The 20,726-nt window shown below is 61.1% G+C and overlaps 1 protein-coding gene across 1 annotated transcript; it reads left to right on the top strand.

The window, feature by feature from the left end:
* Positions 1 to 5,536: 5,536 nt before the first annotated feature.
* Positions 5,537 to 20,628, top strand: SYNPO (synaptopodin). Its single transcript, XM_074916292.1, has 3 exons — positions 5,537 to 6,011; positions 15,116 to 17,013; positions 18,326 to 20,628. The coding sequence occupies exons 1-3, from the start codon at positions 5,537 to 5,539 to the stop codon at positions 19,103 to 19,105; spliced, it is 3,153 nt and encodes a 1,050-aa protein (XP_074772393.1). The 3' UTR covers positions 19,106 to 20,628.
* Positions 20,629 to 20,726: the final 98 nt, after the last annotated feature.

Below are 20,726 nucleotides of genomic sequence, written 5' to 3'. Positions count from 1 at the left end.
GCCTCCAGCCCAGAGCTTGGTCTTTAAGGTTGTCTTCTCTCTCAGATCTCCCTGGTTTTACATTTCAGTTGAGCTTTGAAAAGGCTGAGATGCATTTCATCCCTGTCTTCCCACAGCGAGCTGACAGCCCTGTGTCCCCGAGCTGTGGCGGCCAGAGGTCCCTGGGAACAGCCACCCACCTCGGTGGCACCTTGGGCTTGCACTGGGCTGCAGCCGGTGGGACACGGGGTCTGCAGCACTTGGCAAACCTGACGATTTTCTCCCCAAAACTGCACTGAGAAGGGCTCAAGGCAGCTGTGACAGCTGGGCTGGGGCTATCCTCCACCCCAGACACAGCAGCTGAAGCTGAAGTCAGGGTCCAAGATAAGCAAAGGGCAGGACACTGGGACCTGCCCCGTGCAGGGCGGTGCCGTGCAGCCTGGGTGTGGGCAGCTCCCGGGATGGTCCGGATGGGTCCCCCAGGTCAGATGGCCCCATTAGGGATGATGGGAGGGGGTAGACTGACTTCTGAATCCAGCCAGGAGGGCTGAGCAAAGTCGGTGTTGCTCTGCTTGTGTACACAGACTAATGTTTGATGGATGTAAATCGCTGTGGAGCATTGGGGTTCACTGGAGCGCACCCCAGCCTGGGGCTGGGAGGTGGTTTGAATGGTGGGAGGAAGGGAGCGGGTTTGCTGAGTGCCATAACCTGCCAAAAAACACCCCGGGAACCAGGGTGGTGGAGCTAGTGCAAACACCCACCGGGGCTTGATATGGGATGTTTGTGCCAGGGTACAAAATGCATTTCACCCCAAGTCCAGCTCAGCTTGCGTGGTGCTGCCCTCCAAGGAGCCAGCATCCCCCCCGCCCCTGTCCTCCACCCCAGCCCTCTCTCAGCCTCCTCGGTGCCCGGGAGCAGAGAGGTGAGCTGCCCAGGGTGACTGCTCTCCTCCCTGAACATGGAGGGACAAGCCCAGGGCCTGCGGGAGGAATCCTGCAGCGGTGCAAAGGGCTGCAGAGCAGTGCAAAGGGCTGCCCCTGCAGCCACTGGAAGCGTGGGCTGGAGGAGGGAGAGGACATGGTCCAGCTGTCCAGGATGCCACTGTCCTCCTCTTCCCTTTCTCTGCTCACTGCTTAATAAGGACAATTCCTCTGGTGCCCCGCAGCCCCCGTACCATCCCCGGGCATTTCTCCTGCCACTTCTCCCCACCAGCTGTGGGCAGAGGATGAGGGCACAGCTTGGTGTGGGCACCCACGTGCCAGGACCGGCAGCCCATGTCTTCACAGGCAGGCTGGGGCACTGAGGGCCACAGGGGTTGCACGGGGACAGGCGCTCAGGAATGTTGTTTTTTCCATCCCAGTTTCCGTCAAGGTAGTAAATCAGTGCTGCAAAAGGCTTTTGTTTTTTCCCCAGCACGCTGCCGGCTGCTGTGCCTGCCAACCCCTGCCTCACCCGCAGGAGCCAGGATGAGGCCACCCTTGCCCACACTCCCAGGGCTTGCTCCGGGGACAGGGTCCATTCTGGCCTGGCAAGGCTGGGGACCTGTCATGCCAAGGGAGGTGACCTGGCATCTCCTCTCTCATCCTGGCAGGGATTTCCAGGGAAGCAATCACATCACATCCCAGCTTCCTTGCACCCCTTGCCTGGGTGCTGGATGCCCACAGAGAGTCCTTGGCCCCTGTCGAGAGGGTTTTCCTCCATCCATCCTGCACAACCCAGTCACGTCCCTCCTGTTGCCATTCCCTCCCAGCTGGGAGCAGTCCCGGTTTCCCATGGAAGGATGTTGGGGTGGCACGGGGTGACACCGAGCTGGTCCCAGCCCTGCACGGCTTTGGGGTTTAGCAGTGAGGTCCTTGTGCAGTGGGGTCACGCTGCAGGCAGCTCGGCTGTGCCTCCCCCCAGCACGTGGCTCAGCAGCACATCCCGGCCAGGTACCTGGGGAGCTGGGGGGGATATTGGATTGCAGCAGATGGGAGAGTGTCTGGGCACAAGGTGACTCAGGCGCGACTCCAAATGCTGCTGGGTGACAGTTACACCGCAAAGACGTCTCCCGTATCAGTTGCGGAGGCAGCGCTCCCTTAAAGAAACACGAGGACCCCCAGGGACATGTGGTTGCCCTTCGGGGATGCAGCTGACCCAGGCTCCTTGTCCCATGTGGTGTCAGCAGGGGAAGGTGCCACGGCGGGGAGAAGGTGCCACGAGTGGAGAAGGTGCCCAGCTTCCCCAAGGGGACATTCAGCTGCTGGCACGGGAACGGTGTAAAGATCCCCAGATGTATACGTTGCAGTAGGACTATTTTGGAAAAGGACGGAGTCGATCTTGTGACCAGAGCTGGGGACTGCAAGTCTGGACAGCAGGGTCCTGCCTGAGTGACAGCAACCCGCTGCCTGACCTCGGGGAAACCCGAGAGTCCCCGCTGTGCTGGGGACAGCTTTCGCACCCCTTCCCGCCTCCCCGTCCTGACTTGTTTAATGATGATGAAAACCAAGTGTTGGGCAGTGATGTGGCTGGGGACGAAGTGGGAAACTGGGGACAGAGCCCAGGCTTGGCTGCAAATCTGACCCCCAAGTTATGTCATCCCTGTGGCTGGGCCACCCGTGGTCCCCAGGGCTGTCTTGGAGGTGCACCCCATTTTTTTTACAGCCGTACCACCTCCTGCCCCTGTGTTGTGGCTGGGACAGGAGCAGCCCAGGCCACCACGGTCCCCTGGGCGGGTGCCTGGAGCAGATGGAGATGGAGACTTTCTGCAGGCCCTGTCTCTCTTGGGTTCGACAGCCTGAATGCCAGCAACGCCTGCCAAAAATATTTGTGTGGGAGGTGGAAAGTTAACTTTAGTTTTCCTTTTTTCAATGGCGGGGGGGTGGCAGGGTGTGAGAAAGGCAGGCGGGGGGGGCTGTGCATCGCCCGCCAGTGAGTGGGCAGGGAAAGATAGCTGAGCAAAAGGTCTCCCTGTTGCCAGATTTCAGCACTTTATGAATTGAAGGATTTTTTTTATTATTATTCTTCCCTCCTCTGGCACAATTTTGCAGCTTCTCATAGAGACTCTTTCCTGCCAGTGAGCGTGAGGTACTTCCCTGGGGGGGCATGGCCAGGCAGTGGCTTGCTGGGGCTGTGAGCTGAGCACCAGTGCTCGACTCAAGCATCCCTTGCTCCCCAGTTTGGCTTTGCCCCTGAAATGGTCCCCGAAATGACCCTCACGCCCCTTTACAGCCTCAGTTTTTGCAGACAGGGGTCTGTACAGGTGAGCAGTTGTTACCTCAGCCTGATTTTGTGGATGTGGCTGGTGATGCTGCTCCTCTTTGCTGGTGCAACGATGCATCCAGGGCATATATGCCCATCCTACCCCCCTGGTGGTCTACCAGACAGGGTCAGCTCCATAGCATTTGCTAGAGATGCACATTACCCATAAATATTCCCCTCCCGCACTGCTTGCAGAGCCCAGGTCTCCGTGCTATGTCCTGGGGGGAAGGAGGCTCCTCCACCGGCAGCTCAGTCGCCACAGACGTGTGACTCGTATTTGGGTGGTGTGGGTGGCCCCACGTCCTCAGGGAACGCTGCCGCTCAGGTCTCACCAAGGAGGGGTTTGTCTGGGGAATGCTGGAATCGTGGGCGCCTGTCCTCAGGATATGCCCATCTGCAGAAAGAACTCCCGAAATGGAAGGGGGCGGCTTTGGAAGATGGTTTTCAGGGCGGTACAGGCTCGCCCAGCAAACTGTCAAGGCAGCTCTGGTGTAGGATGGACAGGAGTCATGCTGCCTGAGAAACCTTCTCCCTACGGATGGGGCAAGGGGGGTGGGAGCAGGGAGACAGCAGAGCTGCTCCGAGAGGATCTCTGCTGACCCGTGCTGGGGCTATTTTTGGCAACTTTCTCTTTGTCCTCATTTGAGATAAGGCAGCACCCTCCAGCTCCCACAACTTGCTGGGTTTCTATGGAAAAATGTGGGTAGCTCCCCACAACTACTGGGGCCCTGAATTACATAAAGAGCAGGGTGAGATTCCTTTTTCAGAGAGAAACATTGATACTTCCCCCCCCCCTCCCCCCCCAGGATCTCTTTGCAAATCCGTGTTGAATAATTGCAGCAGAGCAAGGGAGAAGGAAGGATTTCAGAAAGGGCAGAAGATTTCCTTTGGGCATTCTCAAAAAAATGCAGCCTTGCATTTGGGAAATGCCCGAGTGCCTGTTCGGCAGCAAAGCTTTCACTGGCTGTTTTCAAATCTGCCTTCGTTTTCAAAATAACCTTGCTAAGGGCAGGAAAAGTTTTGCAGAGAAGCTGTGCAAGCCCCAGATGAAGCTGCAGGGTGTATTCCTGCCTGAGCTCAACTTGCAGAGTTGACCTGACGCATTTTTTTTTCACTGAAAACCGTGCAATAACTCAGGGTGGGTTTTGGGTTGGGCAGAAACCTATTTTCCTCTTCCTTCTCAGCTGGATTTTAGGCTGGGAAATCCACCTCGGTCCATGTGCCATGGGCTCCGTGGGTCTCCCAGCAGCAGTGATGCCTAGCGGGGTTTTTCCTGGGACCCAGCCCTGCAGTGAGAGGGGCTGAGTGACGCTGTGCTGAGCCACCACGGAGGACTCACGGCACAGGAATTTCCCTGTATACTGTAACCCATATCCTGTCCCGGGAGTGAAGAGATCCCCCTTTCCCAGCTGATACCTCGCCTCTCGGCTGTGTCGGCGTGTGCATTCGTCATTCGGCAGGATTTATGCTCAGCAGAAGGGAAGCGGGTCTGTCTGCGCTTGTCCTGGCGCTGCGTGAGTCACTCAATGGTTAAACACAGCTTTCTTAGCTGGATGCTGGGAATTTTGCTTTCCAGTGGGATGGAGGTGAGAGACAGGGCTTCTTCTAACCCTGAACAAACCCTGTCTGCAGGGAACGGGCTTCTTCCCCCAATGCTCCCACCTCCTGAGCAGCAAGTGTCCCCCAGTGCTGGCAAAAAAGGGTGGTCCACAGCCATGTCTGGGCTGCAAAAGCAAAGAGAGCTGGGCTCTGTGCTCCAGCCCGGGGTGAGGACAGGTGGGAGAGGGTGTTGGGGTGGTGAGAGTGGTGCTGGTGGGGGCTCCTGGGATGAGGGTACATTTCCAAATGAGCTGTTAGGGAGTGTTTGCATCTCAGGGGGTCCTTTCTTGTGGGGAGAGGTGCTGGGGCTGGAGCCCAGGCTGGGGACACCAGGAGCTGCCTCGGTGGCTGCTGCTGGAGGAAATCAGTGCATGCACAAGCATCCTCAACGCTCCTCCTTCCCTTTGTACAGATCTTTAGATGCTGCTCCACTGCCCACCTGGACAAGAGAAATTCCTGAAAATTCCTTCTTGGTGCCGCGTGTCCTCCAGGCAAATCCCTTCGGCTGGGTCTCCGAAAGCTGCCTGCTCCTGTGGCATCACGCCTGGTCCTCCTGCCTGCAAGAGGAGTAAAGCTGGGCTTGTGCCCGGCACGTGGCCATCTTCCCTCTCGGATGCTGCCCACGCTCCGAGGGACGCTGCTGGGGAGGAGCCGGACCCCCGGCGATGTGGAGCGGGTTTGAAAGGCTGTGGAGCGCCAGCCAAGGAAAGCGGCAAATATGCTGAAGGCGAGGCTCCGTCAGCCCTGCCTGCAAACCCAGCCCGTCTGCCCCACAGCCGGCCAGGCTGCACAAAACCCGTGTATCTGTGGGATGGCCAAGGGGGACACCAAGAGGGACACTGGCTGTTGGCAGGAGAGGGGGAGCAGAGGGGGGCAGAGGTGCCGCCAGCTCCGGGATGCTCCTGACTCTGAGATGGTTGAGCAGGAGGGATGGACGGGGCTGCTGGGAGGGAAGGCAAGTGAGAGCTGCCGTCAGGAGCCAGGGGGGCTCAATGGGGACGTGCTGGGTCCCATGTTGGGTGACAGGAGCCTGGACTTGGCAGCTGAGCCTGCAGCTCCCCAGGAATGTCCCGGCTCTGCTCCAGAGCTGCCCCCCGCTACAGCCAGCCCCATGGCTAACCCCAGCCAGGAGTGGAAAGTGGTGAAGATCCAACGGGTCCTCATCAACCCTGCCAGTGAGCCAAGGAAAGTGGGTAAGAGAAATCTCCTTTGGTCACCGTCACCTACCCTGAAAAGCGCTGCTGTGCTCCTGGGGCCAGGGCTGCCGCTGCCCAGCACAGTGGTGGGAAAGCCCGGTTCTTCCCAGGGCAGGACCTCCATCGGGTTAGAGGTCCCAGGCTCCCGGCCGAGCTGCTGGGACTTTTTTAGCTTGATATGATCTCTCTGGCCTTAAAAATAAGGAGGAATTTGTGGCTTGTCTCGGGAGGAGGGTGGGAAGGCAGCGGGCGGGTTCCTGAGGTCTCCAAGAGCTCAACCAAACCCTGAGCAGGGCATGAGCAGAGTGGACCTCGCAGGCGTCACCCCGGCCATGGGGCTTGGTGGGACCCTGCCAAAATGGGGGTGGTCAGGGCCAGCTCCTGGGGTGCTGTCTGGGGCAGGGGCACCTCTCCCAGGTGGGTCAGGACAAGGATGGTCAAGCATTTGTTACAGGTTTGGGGCCATCTCTCTTTCAGCCCCTGGTTTAAGAATTAAGTGCTTTATTTCCAGCTGGTTGGTTCCTATGGTGCTCTCTGCCATTTGCCTCACTTCACAGCCCTGTTTCACACCCTCAGTGACTGTCCCTTCATCACAGTGACACAGATACAGGCACATATCTAGAGTGACCACGGACCTCCCCACCCAGGGGAGATGCTCCCACAGGATTCAACCCACCCTCTTACAGACATTGGACACATTTTTAATCCCCGCTTCCACCCTTCTTTCTATTTTGCTCCTGCCCAGCTGTTATCTCAGCTGCCATGTGGCGCCGAGGCAGGTGTGTCCCTGTCCCCATGGGATGACGTTATCGGATGCTGCTGCTCTGCTCAGAGCCTGGTTTTCCCAAAGCAGCCCCCAGGATAGGGAGGAGGTGGGACCTTCTGGGGATGCTCGATGTGAACCTGGTGTCCAGAATCCATCCTCTCCATTTTGGGGGGTCAAATGTCCTCAAAGGCAGCAGCTCCCTGAACGGGATGAGGACTGGGAAGCTCAGCCAAGCTGCTTGGCTCACTGCTGCCCCAGCAGCTCCCCCGGCCGTACAGGCGTCGTGTTTCAGAGCTCAGCACACAAACCAGATGGACCCAAATAGCCTTCCCATTTCTCACTCTGCTCTGGGATGGCAGATCTGCGGTGGGGAAAGGTCAGGCCTGACTCTGTCCAGGCTCAGCATTTTCCTAACCCGCGCCGCCATCCAGCACTTTTGCTGCCAGCCTGGAATTTTAAAGTAACTCAACAGGTTTGTTGGAAAGAGTTTGTCTGTCCCGTTTCCTCCCCCTCCAAGTGAGATCACCACCAGCCACTGCCTGTGGGACCCGTCAGACTTTCCAGAGCCTCCAGGCAGGATGTCACTGAGGGTCCTGAGCACTGGCAGCAGTGCTGGGACTTTGTAAAAACCCTGCAGGTTTGCAAAGAAGAGGTTTGGTTCAGAGCAGAGACGGCGGCAAAAGAGGGAGGGAAGCACAGGTGGCAAGCAGGAGCATCCCCAGAAGGTGTCAGGGATGTGCTCCCCTTCTGCTTATCTGTCTGGGTGGGAGTACAGCACCCCCCACCCCATACATCTCCTGCAAGAGAAAGGGGTGCATCCACCTGCACCCAAAATCGTGCAGGGGTGGCCCTGAATGCTGGGAGCCAAGCGGGTGCCCCCCTGAATGGTGCAGACCCAGACAGGCAGGTCCTAGGTGCCCCTTTGGTCCCCATCCAGCAGCCCAAGGCCAGGCTGGTTGCTCCCAAATATCTGGCACAGCGGCCCAGGCTGGTTGGCACCTCTCGGGGCAAGCTGGAGAGAGCAGGAGCCCCAGGTAGAGGCAGCGACTGGGAGATACAGGAGGCAGGACTGGTTTCTCTGTCTGGTGTGCAAATAAACGGAAGGTTTCACTCCCTGGGGGCTGCCGAGCCAGCGCCAGTCTCCCTCAAAAACCAGAAAAGCACAAAAAAGCAAAGAAGGACAGGAAGAAAGGAAATTAGAAAGGCAAAAAATAAGGACAAGAGCTCATCCTGCGGTGTGGACAGGCACGGGAAGGGGGTGAGGCTGGTCCCACTTGCAGCAGTGCCTGGGAGCTCGGCAGCCGGCAAGGGCTCTGCAGCCCCAACAGGAGCCGGGCTGGAGGTGGGAGGTGATGCCGGCTCCCCAGGAATCATCTCACCCAGGGCTGTGGTCCCCCTGTCACTGGGAGCAGACCTCCCTCGGCAGAGGGCTTTCGGTGCTCTTCCCAGTGGGTCCCCACGGTGGGGACACTGGTGCTGGATTTTTGCCCCTCTCCGAGTGCCCTAAGCTTTTAGGCACTGGGGAAACTGGCAGCAAGGGGAGGCCCTGCTCCCCCCCCGGGTAAGGTGCTGCAGGTCTCCAGCAGCGCTGGGAGGAGGGGAAGGGGGTGAGGGGTGGGGTAAGGGGATGCGCAGGGCTGGGACAAGGGGATGTGCTGGACTGGGAAAGGGGGATGCACAGGGCTGGGAAGGGTGGATGTGCAGGGCTGGGAAGGGGGATGCCCCAGGATGCGATGAGGGGACGCCCCGGTCGGGGTGAGGGGATGCCGCCGCTGCTCTCCCCCCGGCCCCGGGCTCAGGGCAGCCCCCGCCGGGACGGGAAGCGGCGGGCCAGGGCCGCCGGGGGCAGCCGGGGCGGCGGGGCGGCTGCCGGTGCCGCCGGGGAGGAGGACCCGTCCCGTCCGGTCGGTCGGTCGGAGCGGGCAGGGGCAGGGCCGGCGGGACCCGCCACCCCCCCGGCCCCCGCCCGCCGCCCCCCCGGGCCCGCTCCGAGGGCGGAGCTGCCGCAACTTTCCTGCCCGCCGCCTCCTCCCCGGTGCAGACGGGCTGCGAGGGGCGGCGGCGGCACCGGCACCGGCACCGCGGGTAGGGCCGGGGCTGGGGAGGCGGCGGCTGCCCCCGGGCGGGGCTGGGGGGGCCGGCGGGGCGGGGGGGGGCGGCCGGCCGGGAGGGGGGGCCGGGTCAGGGTCCGGGGGTGCCAGTGCAGAAGTGGGGTGGGGGGGAGGTGGGAGCGCAGAGAGAGGTGCAGGGGGGTGGTGGGAGCTGGAGATGTCCGGGGGTGCCGCGGGCTGGGGGGGCACGGGGGGTCCGGGGGTGCACGGGGGGCTGATGGTGGGTGAAGGGCAGGCGAGTGGAGCCCCAGACAGCCTGAAGCGGGGGAGACGAGGGCTGAGCGGGGTGTCTCTCTCTCTAGAAATCATCCGTGCGGGTGTCGGTTCCCTCTGCCCACACGCGGGGGTCTGGCACGGGGCGTGGGAGGCACAGTGGGGGACGTGGAGGGACGTGGGGGTCCCCCCCAGCGCTCCTCAGGGTCACAACTCGCAGCTCTGCAGATCGTCTTCCCAAGCCGTGTCCCCTGTCCCCTGCGGCGGGGACGTGATCTCCCCTGGCCGTGCCACCCCGCTCTGGAGACATGAGGTCTGTCCCTCCGGCTTGGCAGCCAGCAGGATGGATCCCTTACGGGTTGTGCAAGGGGCAGGCAAAAGCCTCGTTTCGTGCCGCTCCCCTCCCCGCTCCCTCCATCCGACGGGGACAAGCTGAGCCAAATGACCTTTGGTCGCCAGGCCACCGCCTCCGACTTGTGGCACCAGCCCGGTGTCACCAGGGCCCTGGCAGCTCGGGATGTGTTGTGGCGAGTCCAAGCACTGCTGGGTGCAGGGGGCTGGGACTCACTTGCCAAGAGGGATGGGGGTCCCCGTGGTACCCAGCCATGGGATGGGCTGGCTCTCCTGTGCTGCGGGTGGATGGATGACAGGGCAGCCTGGAGGAGGTCTGCCTGGCTCTAGCCTCTTTTTGCAAAGCTAAAAGCTTAATTTTGGCTGGCTGGGGGAAGGTGCTGCCTCCACTTTTGTGGTAGCAGCAGCCTCTTCTTCTCCAGCGTGGATGCATGCGGGGCTGGAGCTGCTCGCTGCACCCCCTCAGCTTGGCGTGCCCCGGGAAAGCGAGGCTGGGGTGGGGGCAGCCAGCCCCTATCAAAGAGCAAATACCCCCCAGCACCTTCTCCTCCTCCCCTTGGGTGTCAGATGGGTACCCCAGGGCTTGATGCTGGGAGACTGTGGGGTGATTTTCAGTAGGATTTGGGTGCTGGGCAAGGCAGGGGCATGGCTGTGAGCTGGGAGGACTGTGGGGAGGCAAACAGCTCCAAATCCATCAAAGCCTTTGCGAACAGAGCACAGGGAAAACTTGCAAGCGCATCGAATTTTCTCGCTGTGCCAGATTTTGTCACTGGCAAAGGAGCCTGCGAGGAGAGGCCCAGCATAGTGTGCCCTGCCAGGCAGGAGAGCTTGCTCCCACTATGGCACCCACCACTTGAGCCCGGGCTTTTGGGGTCTGAAGGGTCAGCACGGATAAAAACTTCATGGAGGTTTTATATCTGGGGTATAAGAGGATTGGAAGCTGGGAAAGAGGCGGAAATTTGTCATATTTTTGTCCGTATGTTTGAATCGTATCTGTTTCTAGCTAGCTTGACTGCCTGTCTGTGCTACCCGCCTTGTTTTCCTAGCAGCAGATTATTTGGGATAACTCTGGGAGCTGGAGGGAAGCGCAGATTTAAATGTGTGCGAGTTAGTGTGCATTGTAAAAAATCCTGCACAGCTGTAGTTGGGGCAAAAGGCCAGTTGGCTTCACTGCCAAAAAACCTGCTTACATTTCCTCGGTGTCCAAAGCCCTCAATGTTTGGGTGAAAACACGGGATTGTCCCTCCCCAGCACCGCCCGGCTGTAGATGTGCGTTTGGGTTCGTGGCACGGCGGTGGCACGGTGGCACTGTGTGTCCATCTGGACAGATGGCGTTTCTCTCGGTTTAATGCTGGGTTTTGCTGGTGGGATTTTGCCAGTAAGAGGCACTGTTTGGGCTGACTTGCCTCAGCCCAAGAAATGGTCAGAAAGCGGGAAGAGCGCCTGCGCGTTAGGGACGGTGGCTGCTGCTCTGTGCAAAGGTGGATTTGGGGTTTCAGGTCCGTGCTCTGCCTGGCCCTGGACAGCCATGGGGTGGGCGGGTGGCCTGGTGGGACATCCTGAGCATCCTCCTGCGAGCCAGCCAAGGTGGGCTGCGATGTTGGGATGGCTGAGCGTCCAACCCGGGAGCAGGCTAGAGCCCAAATCAGAGATTTTGGCATCGCCTGCCAGCCCTGAGTCCAAGATTTCACGTGGCCTGTTGCATCTCACCAGGACTCTGCTACTTCTTGGCTTCTCTGCACAAGGACTTCTCACCACCATGCAACAGCCACCCACACCTGCAAGGTGGCAGCTTCCAAGTCACTGTTTTTCTTCTTGTGACATCCTGGCCACGTCAAGACCAGCAGCTCCCACTGAATCTGTCAGCTCAGAGAGCCCTGGGGTACCTCCCCTCCCTGCAATTTGGGGCCAAATCCTTGTCTCATTCCAGCTCTTGGAGTCCCTGTCAGGGCAGGGTGGGCCACAAGCAGGGTCTGATATTTCCTTCACCATCATTTGGGGTCCGATGGTGACTTCAGCCTTTGCTGGCTAGACTTCAGACCCTCTGCAGTAGCGCTGTGTGAGAGGACCCATCCTTTGCACGGAAAGCTGAGCTGGAAGGAATTTTTTTTTTCCCATCTGGCCAGGAGGGGAGAGCAACAAAAATGCCTTTCACCACCCTCGTCATCCTCACTCTGGAGGAGAGAGCACAGTACGTGCTGCGGGAAGGATGACTGACAGCTCAGTAAGAAGCTGTTAAGCCCTGCACTTGGGGGATGTTGCTGGAAGTCACCCCTGAAGCAACAGGAAACCTACGGAGCAAGTGCCTATATAAATATAGAGATAGAGATCTATAGGCTCCCCTGGCCAGAGCTGAAGTGCTTTGCACTGAAACAGCACTTGGGGGCTGTTGGCCAGCTGCTCACGTGCACAGGGGGTCCAGTGGTCCTGCGGGGCATGGCGAACATCTCCTTCCCTGGCATCCCTGGACCACAGGGCTGGGGGCTGCCGGGGACCACCCAGCATGGGGACATGGCAGCAGAGGGGGCTGGCAGGGCTGGATTCATTGTTCTTGGAAGAAGCCAGGACATTTGGAGTGGGGAGACGTTTCCTTTCTGAAGAGCAGCGTGGTGGTGAGCCGGTGTGTGGCGTGGGAAGGAAGGAAGGAAGAGTGGAAGAGCGCGAGAAGAGCTCGTCACCCTTCAGATTTTGGACTGGACTCCCGTTAATGGACGGAAGCTGTTTTCCAGTGCAGTGTGAGCTCCCGGCACCCTTGGCCATGCATAGCTTTTCTTTTGCCCTCTCCCCACATTGCTCGGTCTGCCTTCAGCCCCACACCCCTCCTCCTCCTCCCCAGCAGCTGGACAATTTCAGCATGTTGAGCTCCCTCCTGTCTGCCTGGGGCTGGGGGAAGCACCCAGCCAGAGCCTGCCCAAGGCTCCCCAGCTGGCAGAGGATGGCGGGGAAGGATGAAGGGATGTCCCCTGCAGCCAGAAGAGGAGCAAGGGGTGCAGGAGCCACCCTGGGTGACAGTGTCCCTTCGGCCACCGTGGCAGAGGGCTGAAGACTCTTATGCCAGGTTGAATAACCTCATCCCACGGCTCAGGCTGGAGCAGAGGAGGTGGTCCCTGTCCTTTGGCTGGGGATGGCACGCCACCCCTGGTCGATGAGCCAGTTTTGCAATGGTGCCTGCAGAGCTGGGTTGCAGGGCTGCAGGGTCCGTTTGTCTGTCTGTCCGTTCGTCCATCTGCCGGGCTGTGCAGGCAGGGCGGTCTACGGGGTTGTTTTCTGCAATTTCCTCTGACTTGCCAGAGGCTTCAGTGCTCTCCATCCATGTGATAAACATTGGATGTGAAGAGCAATTATTACCCCCAGCATTTCCATTAGTATCCTGAGGGATTCCTTTCCAGCAGGCTCGGGTGGAGCAGCCCAGCAATGGGTACCAGGTGGGCAGGGGCAGAGGGGCTCATGGAAGAACATAGGGGATGGGGGTCTGCAGGGTGATGCTGGGAGCAGATGCCAAGTGGAGGATTTCAGGTAGGGGGCTCCAATCTGGCAACACCCCCTGGCCCAGAGGGATGCCTGTGCCTGGGGCAGCAGCAAGGGATGGGGATACCTGGGGGAAAAATCCCCCCGGGGACAAATCCCAGTGCTGGTCCTGGCCATGCAGGAGTGTATCCGGCGGCTAGTCCAAGCTGGAATGGGCTGGCCAAGAGCTGAGTCATCCCTCCAGCACGGAGGAGATCCCCCAGGGCCCCTCAGTTGCTGTTAAAAGGCAGTAGCAAGAGCGAGAGGCTGCGAAATGGCTCCACCGAGAGCTCAGCTTCTTAGGCGGCCTCGGCCTCCGAGGAAGCGGGGATGCTCGGCTTGGAGCACGAAATTCACAGACATCTGGAGCCTGTGGCTTGTTTCTCAACGGTTCCTTGGCTGTATTTCTTCTCTGTTTCAGAGATAAAGGCGACGAGGGCGACCCTGTGGAGTGGGAGCTGCGGTGCTGGCCGCCCTCCAGCCAGCCCGGCCGGAGGAAACCGTGGCCCCGCTCTGTGCTGCCGCCAAAGCAAATAGAAATGGGGCGTTAAACAATGCCGGGCGCTAACCAGGGGAGATGTTGGCCTCTGGCGTTGCCACTGCGGATGGGCTCCTTGTCTCCAGGAGAGAGTTTCCACTGGCATCTCTGCCTTCTCTCCCCTGTGCCCAGCCAAAACCTTCCTGTCAGGCAGCCCAAAAGCTTCATCCGCCCTCCTCCTCCTCTCTGCAGGGAGGCAGGGCCATCCTGCGTGCCTTGGCAGTGCTGGGGCCAGGGCAGGGACTTACTGGGTGCTGAGGGAGGCAGGAGGGATGAAGGATGAGGAAGAGGAGATGACCAGCTTGCAGCAGCCCTCCTGCTTCACCGTGGGCTTGCTGGAAGGATTTGGTTTAGTCATTCATCCCTTCCCTCGCTGGTAGGCTGAGCCACTGCTGAAAATATCCTGGAAGGCTCCCAAGCGGCACAGAAGGCAAGAAAATGAGAAACACATGAAGGAAGGGAAGAAGGGAAGGGATGGGAAGGGAAAGGGAGCGGGTGCTGGCAGCGCCCAGGGAAGCAGGGCTTGGGGTGGGCGGCCCTGGCCACCCACCTCCCTGCTGGGGCTGGAGCAGGGACACCCCATCACAGCCATCCCGGCAGGGCCTTTGGGGAGGGGGCTGCACCCTTGTTGAGTGCTGGGGTGATACTGATGCTCCACACTGGTATCTGTCCCCGAGCAGTGGCCTCGGTGGGGTTGGGGATGCTGCCCTTCCCACGGGCGCTTCAGGGCGAGCTCGTAGGAAATTGCTCACCCTGAGAAAATGCATTCCTGGCAGCTCCACATCCTTTTGGCCTTGGGGAAGGGCTGGTGCCCTGACCTTTTGGCCAGCACACAAGAAGCCCAGCGACACTCCGGCTGATGGCTGTAGGGCTTTCGCCGGGCTTTTAGCGCTTTGCTTTTAGCACTTGCGTAGGCTCCCGAGGCATGAGGTTGGTGCCTTGCTGAAGGCTGTGTCTGTGTCCAGCTGGTCAGGATCTGCAGTTTCTGTCAGCTGCTGCCATCTCGTGTTGCTCCATAAATCAGTCCCCAGATGGGGCTGGCCACTGGCCTGGCCATGAGGAGCTTACGGCGGGCTGGCATTTCCCCGCTGACGCTGGGTTTGCTTTCCTGCCTGCTCAGGGCTGAGCATGCCGGGGCTTGGGGTAAGGGGCTGGGGGACATGAGCTGGCCCCTTCCCTGCCTGCTGCTCTTTGAGCCGGGGGCCAAAACCATGTGAGCTGCAACCCGAGACCTGCTGAAGCCCTTGGAGAAATTCCTTTCCCATACAGTCACCGAAGTGGACGGGCAGACCCCAGCCAAAATATGGGGTGGGACAGGAAAGGTACCGAATGCCCCTGGGTGTGCCCTGGGCTTTTCTGTCTGTCCCCCCAGCATGCGGAGCTGCAGCTCAGCAGCTCGACGGGGGCTGCACTGGGTCCCCATCACCCCTGGACTGCGATATCCCCACTGTGTACCCCAGCCCTGGAGCATCTCTCCTGCCTTACTCCAGCTGCCAGGGAAAGGGTTGGGATGCTGGGGGATACCTGGAGGAAGGGCTGCCGGTCCTAGGTGGGGAGGGCTGAGATCCCACATCCCCACTGAGCCCCCCCTAAACCCCCTCTCCCCTCTGCCCAGGTCTGTCCCGCAGCGCCAGCCTCTCCGAGAAGGATCTGAAGGAGGCGAAGGCGCGGAGCCGGAGGATCGCGGCGCAGCTCACCACGGCACCCAGCCCCAGCTCCAAGGGTGTTCTGCTCTTCAACCGCCGCAAGCAGCGCGTCGATGGGCTCGCCGAGGCCGGGCATGGTGGGGGGCTGCCGCTGAGCCCTGTGCCCCAGCCTCGGCAAGCAGCCATGGAGGAAGGCAAGGGACAGGGGACAAAGTTGGCTCCTGACCAGCCCAGCATCCTGGGAGAGGGGCTGCAGGTGAACGCCTCCCCGTGCCGGGAGGTGCCAGCTGAAGCCCAGCAGGTCCCACTTAGCGTCTACCTGAAGGAGAACATGCCATCGGCCACCACCAACGGCGTGCAGGAGCGGGCGGCCAGCGGGTCGGAGAGTGGGGTCGGGGGGCTCAGGGAAGCAGAAGCCCCTGTGGAGACGAGCACGGTGGCTCTTGTCCTGCCACAGAACCCCGGGGAGAGGAAGAACAGCGAGGTGCCCAGCGAGGTGCCCAGCGCGCCAGCAGGGACAGCCACGGGGACAGCAGCCCCGGCCAGCCAGCAGCAGAACGGGGCGCAGAGCCGGCAGTACTATGAGGTCCATCTCACCCTGGCCAAGCCCAAGCCTGTGAAGAACCGGACAGCCAGACCCTTCGGCACCCAGGCGTCCCCCACTAGCAGCCAGCCCATGGAGGGACCCCCTGCCACCGAGCTGCCCCCACCACCCACCTATGCGGAGACCCTGAGCAGCCCACCGCCACTTACCCGCGTCCGCTCGCCCCCTGCCTACTCAGCCCTGTACCCTCCCCGGGAGCAGAAGATGCTGCCAGGTCCCCCCCTGAGCTGTGGTGTGAGCGGACCAAACCCCTTGCCCAAAACAGGGATCCTGGAGGAGTCAGCTGCCCGGAGAGCCGGCAAAAAGTCCATGTTCACCTTCGTTGAGAAGCCAAAGCTGGGCCCCAACCCTGATCTGCTGGACCTGGTCCAGAGCGTGGACAGCAGGAAGAAGCAGAAGGAGCAGGGGGAGCCCAGTGCTGAGGACGAGCCCTTCGCCCTCGGGGCTGAAGCCGCCAACTTTGTCCCCAACAGTGCACCGAGGGGTGGGCAGCACCTCCCACCAGCCAATGATGCACCGGCGTGGTCCTCCTGCCTCAAGTCTCCCACTATCCAGCCCAAGCCGAAGCCGCAGCCCAGCCACAACCTCAGTGAAGCAAGAGGAAAGGGGGCCGAGCTCTTTGCCCGCCGGCAATCCAGGATGGAAAAGTTCATCATTGAGGCTCCCTCCCAGCCTGACATGCTGCGGTCCCCGTCACCCACCATGTCCCTGCCTCCCTCCTGGAAGTATGATGCCAACATTTGCCTGTCACCCATGGTCTCCAGACACCCCTCCAAGAGTCCCTCCAGGCCCTCCAAAACCCCCCCAGCATCTCTGTATGGCAGCAACCTGATGGAGAACGAGGTCTCCCAGAAGGAGCTGGAGATCTCCAAGCAGCAGCCCTACCAGCTCCAGTCTTCACTCTTCATCCTCTCCCCATCCAAGGGGCCAGCAAGGTCCGTGCCCCAGGAGGTGCCTCCACCCAGACCCTCTCTCCCCGATGCCTACCCCTACTCCCAGCAAACCTCCTGCCCAACCTCTCTGTTGCCTCCTTCCCCCATTTGGCATCCCCCCACCGTGCCCAGCGCCGGCCAGATCACCTCCAGCCCCTTCCACAGCACCACCGAGGATCTGACCCTGACTCAGGGCAGCCGTGCCGGTCCCGGAGCCCCGACTGAGGTGCTGCTGGCCTCCCCGTGCCGCATGCTGCCGTCCCGAGCAAAGGGAGGCTTCCAGGCACCCCGGCCCTCCTACTCCACCAGGAACGCCGGCATAGAGCCGCAGGTGTGGAAACCTTCTTTTTACTACAAGTAGCGGTGGCGGAGAGAAAAACATGGGGGGTTTAGCTTCCTGCTGCTGGCTGAGTCCTCCCTATCTGCTCACGGGTGTGCCAAAAGCCAAACCAACCATGAAAAAGGGGGAAAAAAGAAAAGGAAATAGAAAAAAGAAGTAGCTGGGAGGTTGCAGTGCCGGGACGGTGGGTGAGACAGGCGCTGCCGAGTCCCCGGTGTAATGGGAGCCGAGGGGTCCTGGGGAGGCGGCAGGAGTCGGGGCGTAGAGCCCGCAGGATCACAAAGAGCCGTTGGGAGCCTGCCCATCCCGTGGAGCCACCGGCACTTTCTCTCTTCTCTCACCTGGAAGCTGTATGGAGCACCGCATCTCTGGCTCTGTCCTTTCCTCGCCTCCTGCCTTTCCAGCTGTCACAGCCGGCAGCTGCCGGTTCTGCCCGCACAGCCACAGCCCCTCTGTCCTGCCAGCTCCTATCTGCCTCCTACCAAAGCAAACCCAGAAGGAACACACCACCTTCCCACCTCACTGTGCCTGCTCCTCTCTCTTTTGCTGCTCCTTTGGGATCTGTCCTCATTTGCTTCCACGCTGCAGAGGAAGAGCTGCATCCCTAGGGAACAGTAGGGCCCTGTGGTGCTGGGACTGGGGACACCGTGGGGTTTCTGTCCCTCCCCACACTCGGTGCTGGAGCTGGGGACGGGCAGCGCAGCTTGGCACGGCCGGGAGCGAGGGATGTGCTGGGCAGGGCTGCTGGGTGATGCTCAGCTTGTGGTCCAGTCATGCCCCTGCCCATCCCTCGCTCCTGCCACTCTCCTCACAGTAATGAGTTGCCTTTTGACTGTGCTTTTATTTCTCCTGCGTTTTTCTTTTTTTTTTTTTTTTTTTCCCTCTTTCTGAATACACTCTCTGCGCTGTCAGACGTGGCTCTTCTCTTTCCTGCTGGCTGGGGAGCAGCTGCTGGGCGATGGACCCCCGGAGTGGTGCAGGGGGGGTGTCTCCATGCATCACCCAGAGGGAAGCTTTAGGAAGCTGCAGGTGGTGAGAAGTCCTGGACATATTTTGGGCCAGGATGATTAATTACAGGCTCAGCCTGCCCTGACCTCCGTGTCTGGTAGGGGGGTGCAGAGGCAAATGCATTTTTCGGGAGCCCTTGCCGGGGGTGCAGTGCATGAGGATGCATCCCCAGTTCACAGAGGGCTGAGCCAACACGAATCTTGCCCAGGCACCAATCCTGCCCCTGTCCCTCTGCACTGTCCCCTTCATCCCGCCGAGCGGTGCTGGCACTAACCCGCTCTCTGTCCCCCTCCAGGAAAGGCGGCCGTCCCTCCCCGCCTCGCCCACCTGGACACCCCGGTTGGCGCGGCGCCCTGGCAGCCTGGACGGCTGGGCCAGCCCGGCCTCGGTGCCTGAGCTGGATGAGGGACCCCCCATGTCCCCGCCATGGAGCGAGAGGTCCCTGTCCCCGCTGCGGCAGGACGCCGACCCTCGGGCCAGCCGGCAGATGCAAGCGCGGCTCGCCAGGAACATCATCAACGCTGCCCGGAGGAAGAGCTCTTCTCCCAAAGCCGTGGGGCCGGAGGGCTCCCGGCCCTTCACCCCCATCCCTGCCGGCCCCCCCAGTCTGCCCCAGTCCCCCCGGCCGGCACGGCCGGAGGGTTCCAGAGCCCCAGCACCGCAGGCTGCCAGCAGCGTGCTGGGGAGCCTGGGCAGCCCCTCGCCCACCCACAAAAGCCCCCTGCGATCGCCACGGGCTGACGGCCCCCAGTTCTGTGCCTCCCCCGGGATGCCCCGAGCGGCCTGGGCAGAAGGTCGCCGGCTCCTGCTGCCACCCAGCATGTCCTCCTGCCCTGTCCCCGGGCTGTCCCCCAGCCCCAAGAGCCCCCTGCCATCCCCCGTGGTGGGCGGGCGGTCCCCGGCCAAGCGCTGCACCTCCCGGTCCCCGACGGACTCGGACGTCTCCCTTGACTCCGAAGATTCGGGGACCAAGAGCCCGGGCATCCACAGCTTCAACCTCTGCCCCCGGGGCTGGACCGGCAGCCTGCGGCTGAAGCCGGGGGGGCTGTCCTCGGGGGCTCCCTGCACGTCCTAGACGAGCCAGCCCCGGCCAGGTCACCCTCTCCCCAGCCCTGCCAGCCCGGGTGATGCCACCCACTGACCTCCACACCCGGAACACCCCAACCCTCGGGGCTGAGGTCCCCCCCAGAAAACAGTGTCCCCACGCCCCGAGGGAGCTACCACGGTCCCTTTGCATGCCAGCGGGGTCAGGTGCCTCCTGCCTGCCCGCCATTCCATGGCCCCACTCTATTTTTACCACCCTAACCTTTTGGGGCAGGACTGCGTGGTCAGCAGGCAGAGCAGGCAGAAGGGGGGAGCCAGCCCCCAGCAGCCCCCCACTTCCCCCTGCAGCCCCTGCCCGCGTCAGCCCCATGCCACATAGGATGGGGATGGGCTTGGTGGTCCCCTGTGAGCCCCCTGTCCCCAGCACCAGGGTGTCACCCCGGGGTGTCACTGCAGCTCTGCTTTCCTGGGGGTGGCACAGCCAGTGCTTCTGCCCACGGGGTCATGGTCAGGGGTGGGCAGCACCAAGCAGGTGCCACGGCCGGGGACCCTCTCCCAGCCTCCAGATCTGGCTGGTTTCAATTGAAACCAGATTTTGGGGAGGAAAAGCTAATTTTTTATTCCAGCCCCACAGTTCTTCATTGCTCTTTTTTTTACTCTTGACTGCTTCTCAAAGAAATTCCCCACAAATCCTTCTCTGGTGACCAAAAAGAGAGCCAAAGTTATTTATTGCCATGTCAAGGGGAGTGTTTACAGGTGCCTGCCCAACCTGCCCAGGCAGAGAGGAACAGTCCCATCCTGTACCCTGTCACTGTCCCCATCTCCAGGCTCACTCCATCCCTGTCCCCATCCCTGAGGGATGGAGGGACACACAGGGACCTGTGGGTGCTGTGGCAGCCAGGGAGGGTGGGGGGGAGGGTGGGGTGTGAAGGAAGAGATGCAGGTTGCAGAGGGTTTGAAGGAGGTGTCAGTGCAGGAACTAATGCTGAGAGTGTCTTGGGGACAAGCTGGTGTCCCCATGGGGAGACCCACAAGGGACTGGAGGGGCAGGCAGAGGCTCCCCAAGGGCAGCAGTGTCAGAGGGAGGTGGAGGTGGAGTAATGGGGGGAGGAGGGCATCAGGGTGGACACAGTTATGTCGCAGAGCCTGGGGAGAGAAGTGGGTGCCCAGGAGGGCAACGGGTCCCCAAAGCACTTGTCCCCACCCAGGGGTGAGCAGGAGCCAGCTGGGGTGCCAGGAGGTGCTACAGCAGTGACCACAGCCACCCCCCCTGAGGACACAGCCTTGGTGCTGGTAGGACCAGCACTGAGAAAGGAGGATGCGTTTGGGCTGCCGGGGCTCTGGCACGTTCCCTGTTCAGGGAGACCCTATCACCCCTTCCCTTTCCCTGGGACACGCTGGCAGAGCCAGTCCACCCCTGTTCCCCAGGGTCTCTCTGCCCACCAGCCTGCCCTTCCCAGGACACAGGCCCCCCCGCCTCACTCCATCAGTCACCACAACCTGCCTTTGCCACACAGTTGTAACTCAGAAATAAACTGCCGTTATCCCACCCGGCCTGGCCTGCCTGGCTCCAATCTGTCCCTGAGGTGGCCTGGGCACATGTGCCACATGGCCACCTCCTGCTGCTGCTGCATGGCCACCATCCTGGTCCC

Source organism: Athene noctua, chromosome 12, assembly GCF_965140245.1.
Source record: "Athene noctua chromosome 12, bAthNoc1.hap1.1, whole genome shotgun sequence".
Classification (NCBI taxonomy): Eukaryota; Metazoa; Chordata; class Aves; order Strigiformes; family Strigidae; genus Athene; species Athene noctua.
Note: the sequence above shows the minus strand (reverse complement) of the source record. Positions and strands in the feature narration are given on the sequence as shown.

Bases quoted from the DNA above. Each gene is read 5' to 3' on its own strand.
- SYNPO (XM_074916292.1), top strand. From the start codon at position 5,537: ATGCTGAAGGCGAGGCTCCGTCAGCCCTGCCTGCAAACCCAGCCCGTC. The intron at 6,012-15,115 runs GTAAGAGAAATC...CCCTCTGCCCAG, and splicing joins CAGTGAGCCAAGGAAAGTGG to GTCTGTCCCGCAGCGCCAGC. The intron at 17,014-18,325 runs GTGTGGAAACCT...GTCCCCCTCCAG, and splicing joins ACGCCGGCATAGAGCCGCAG to GAAAGGCGGCCGTCCCTCCC.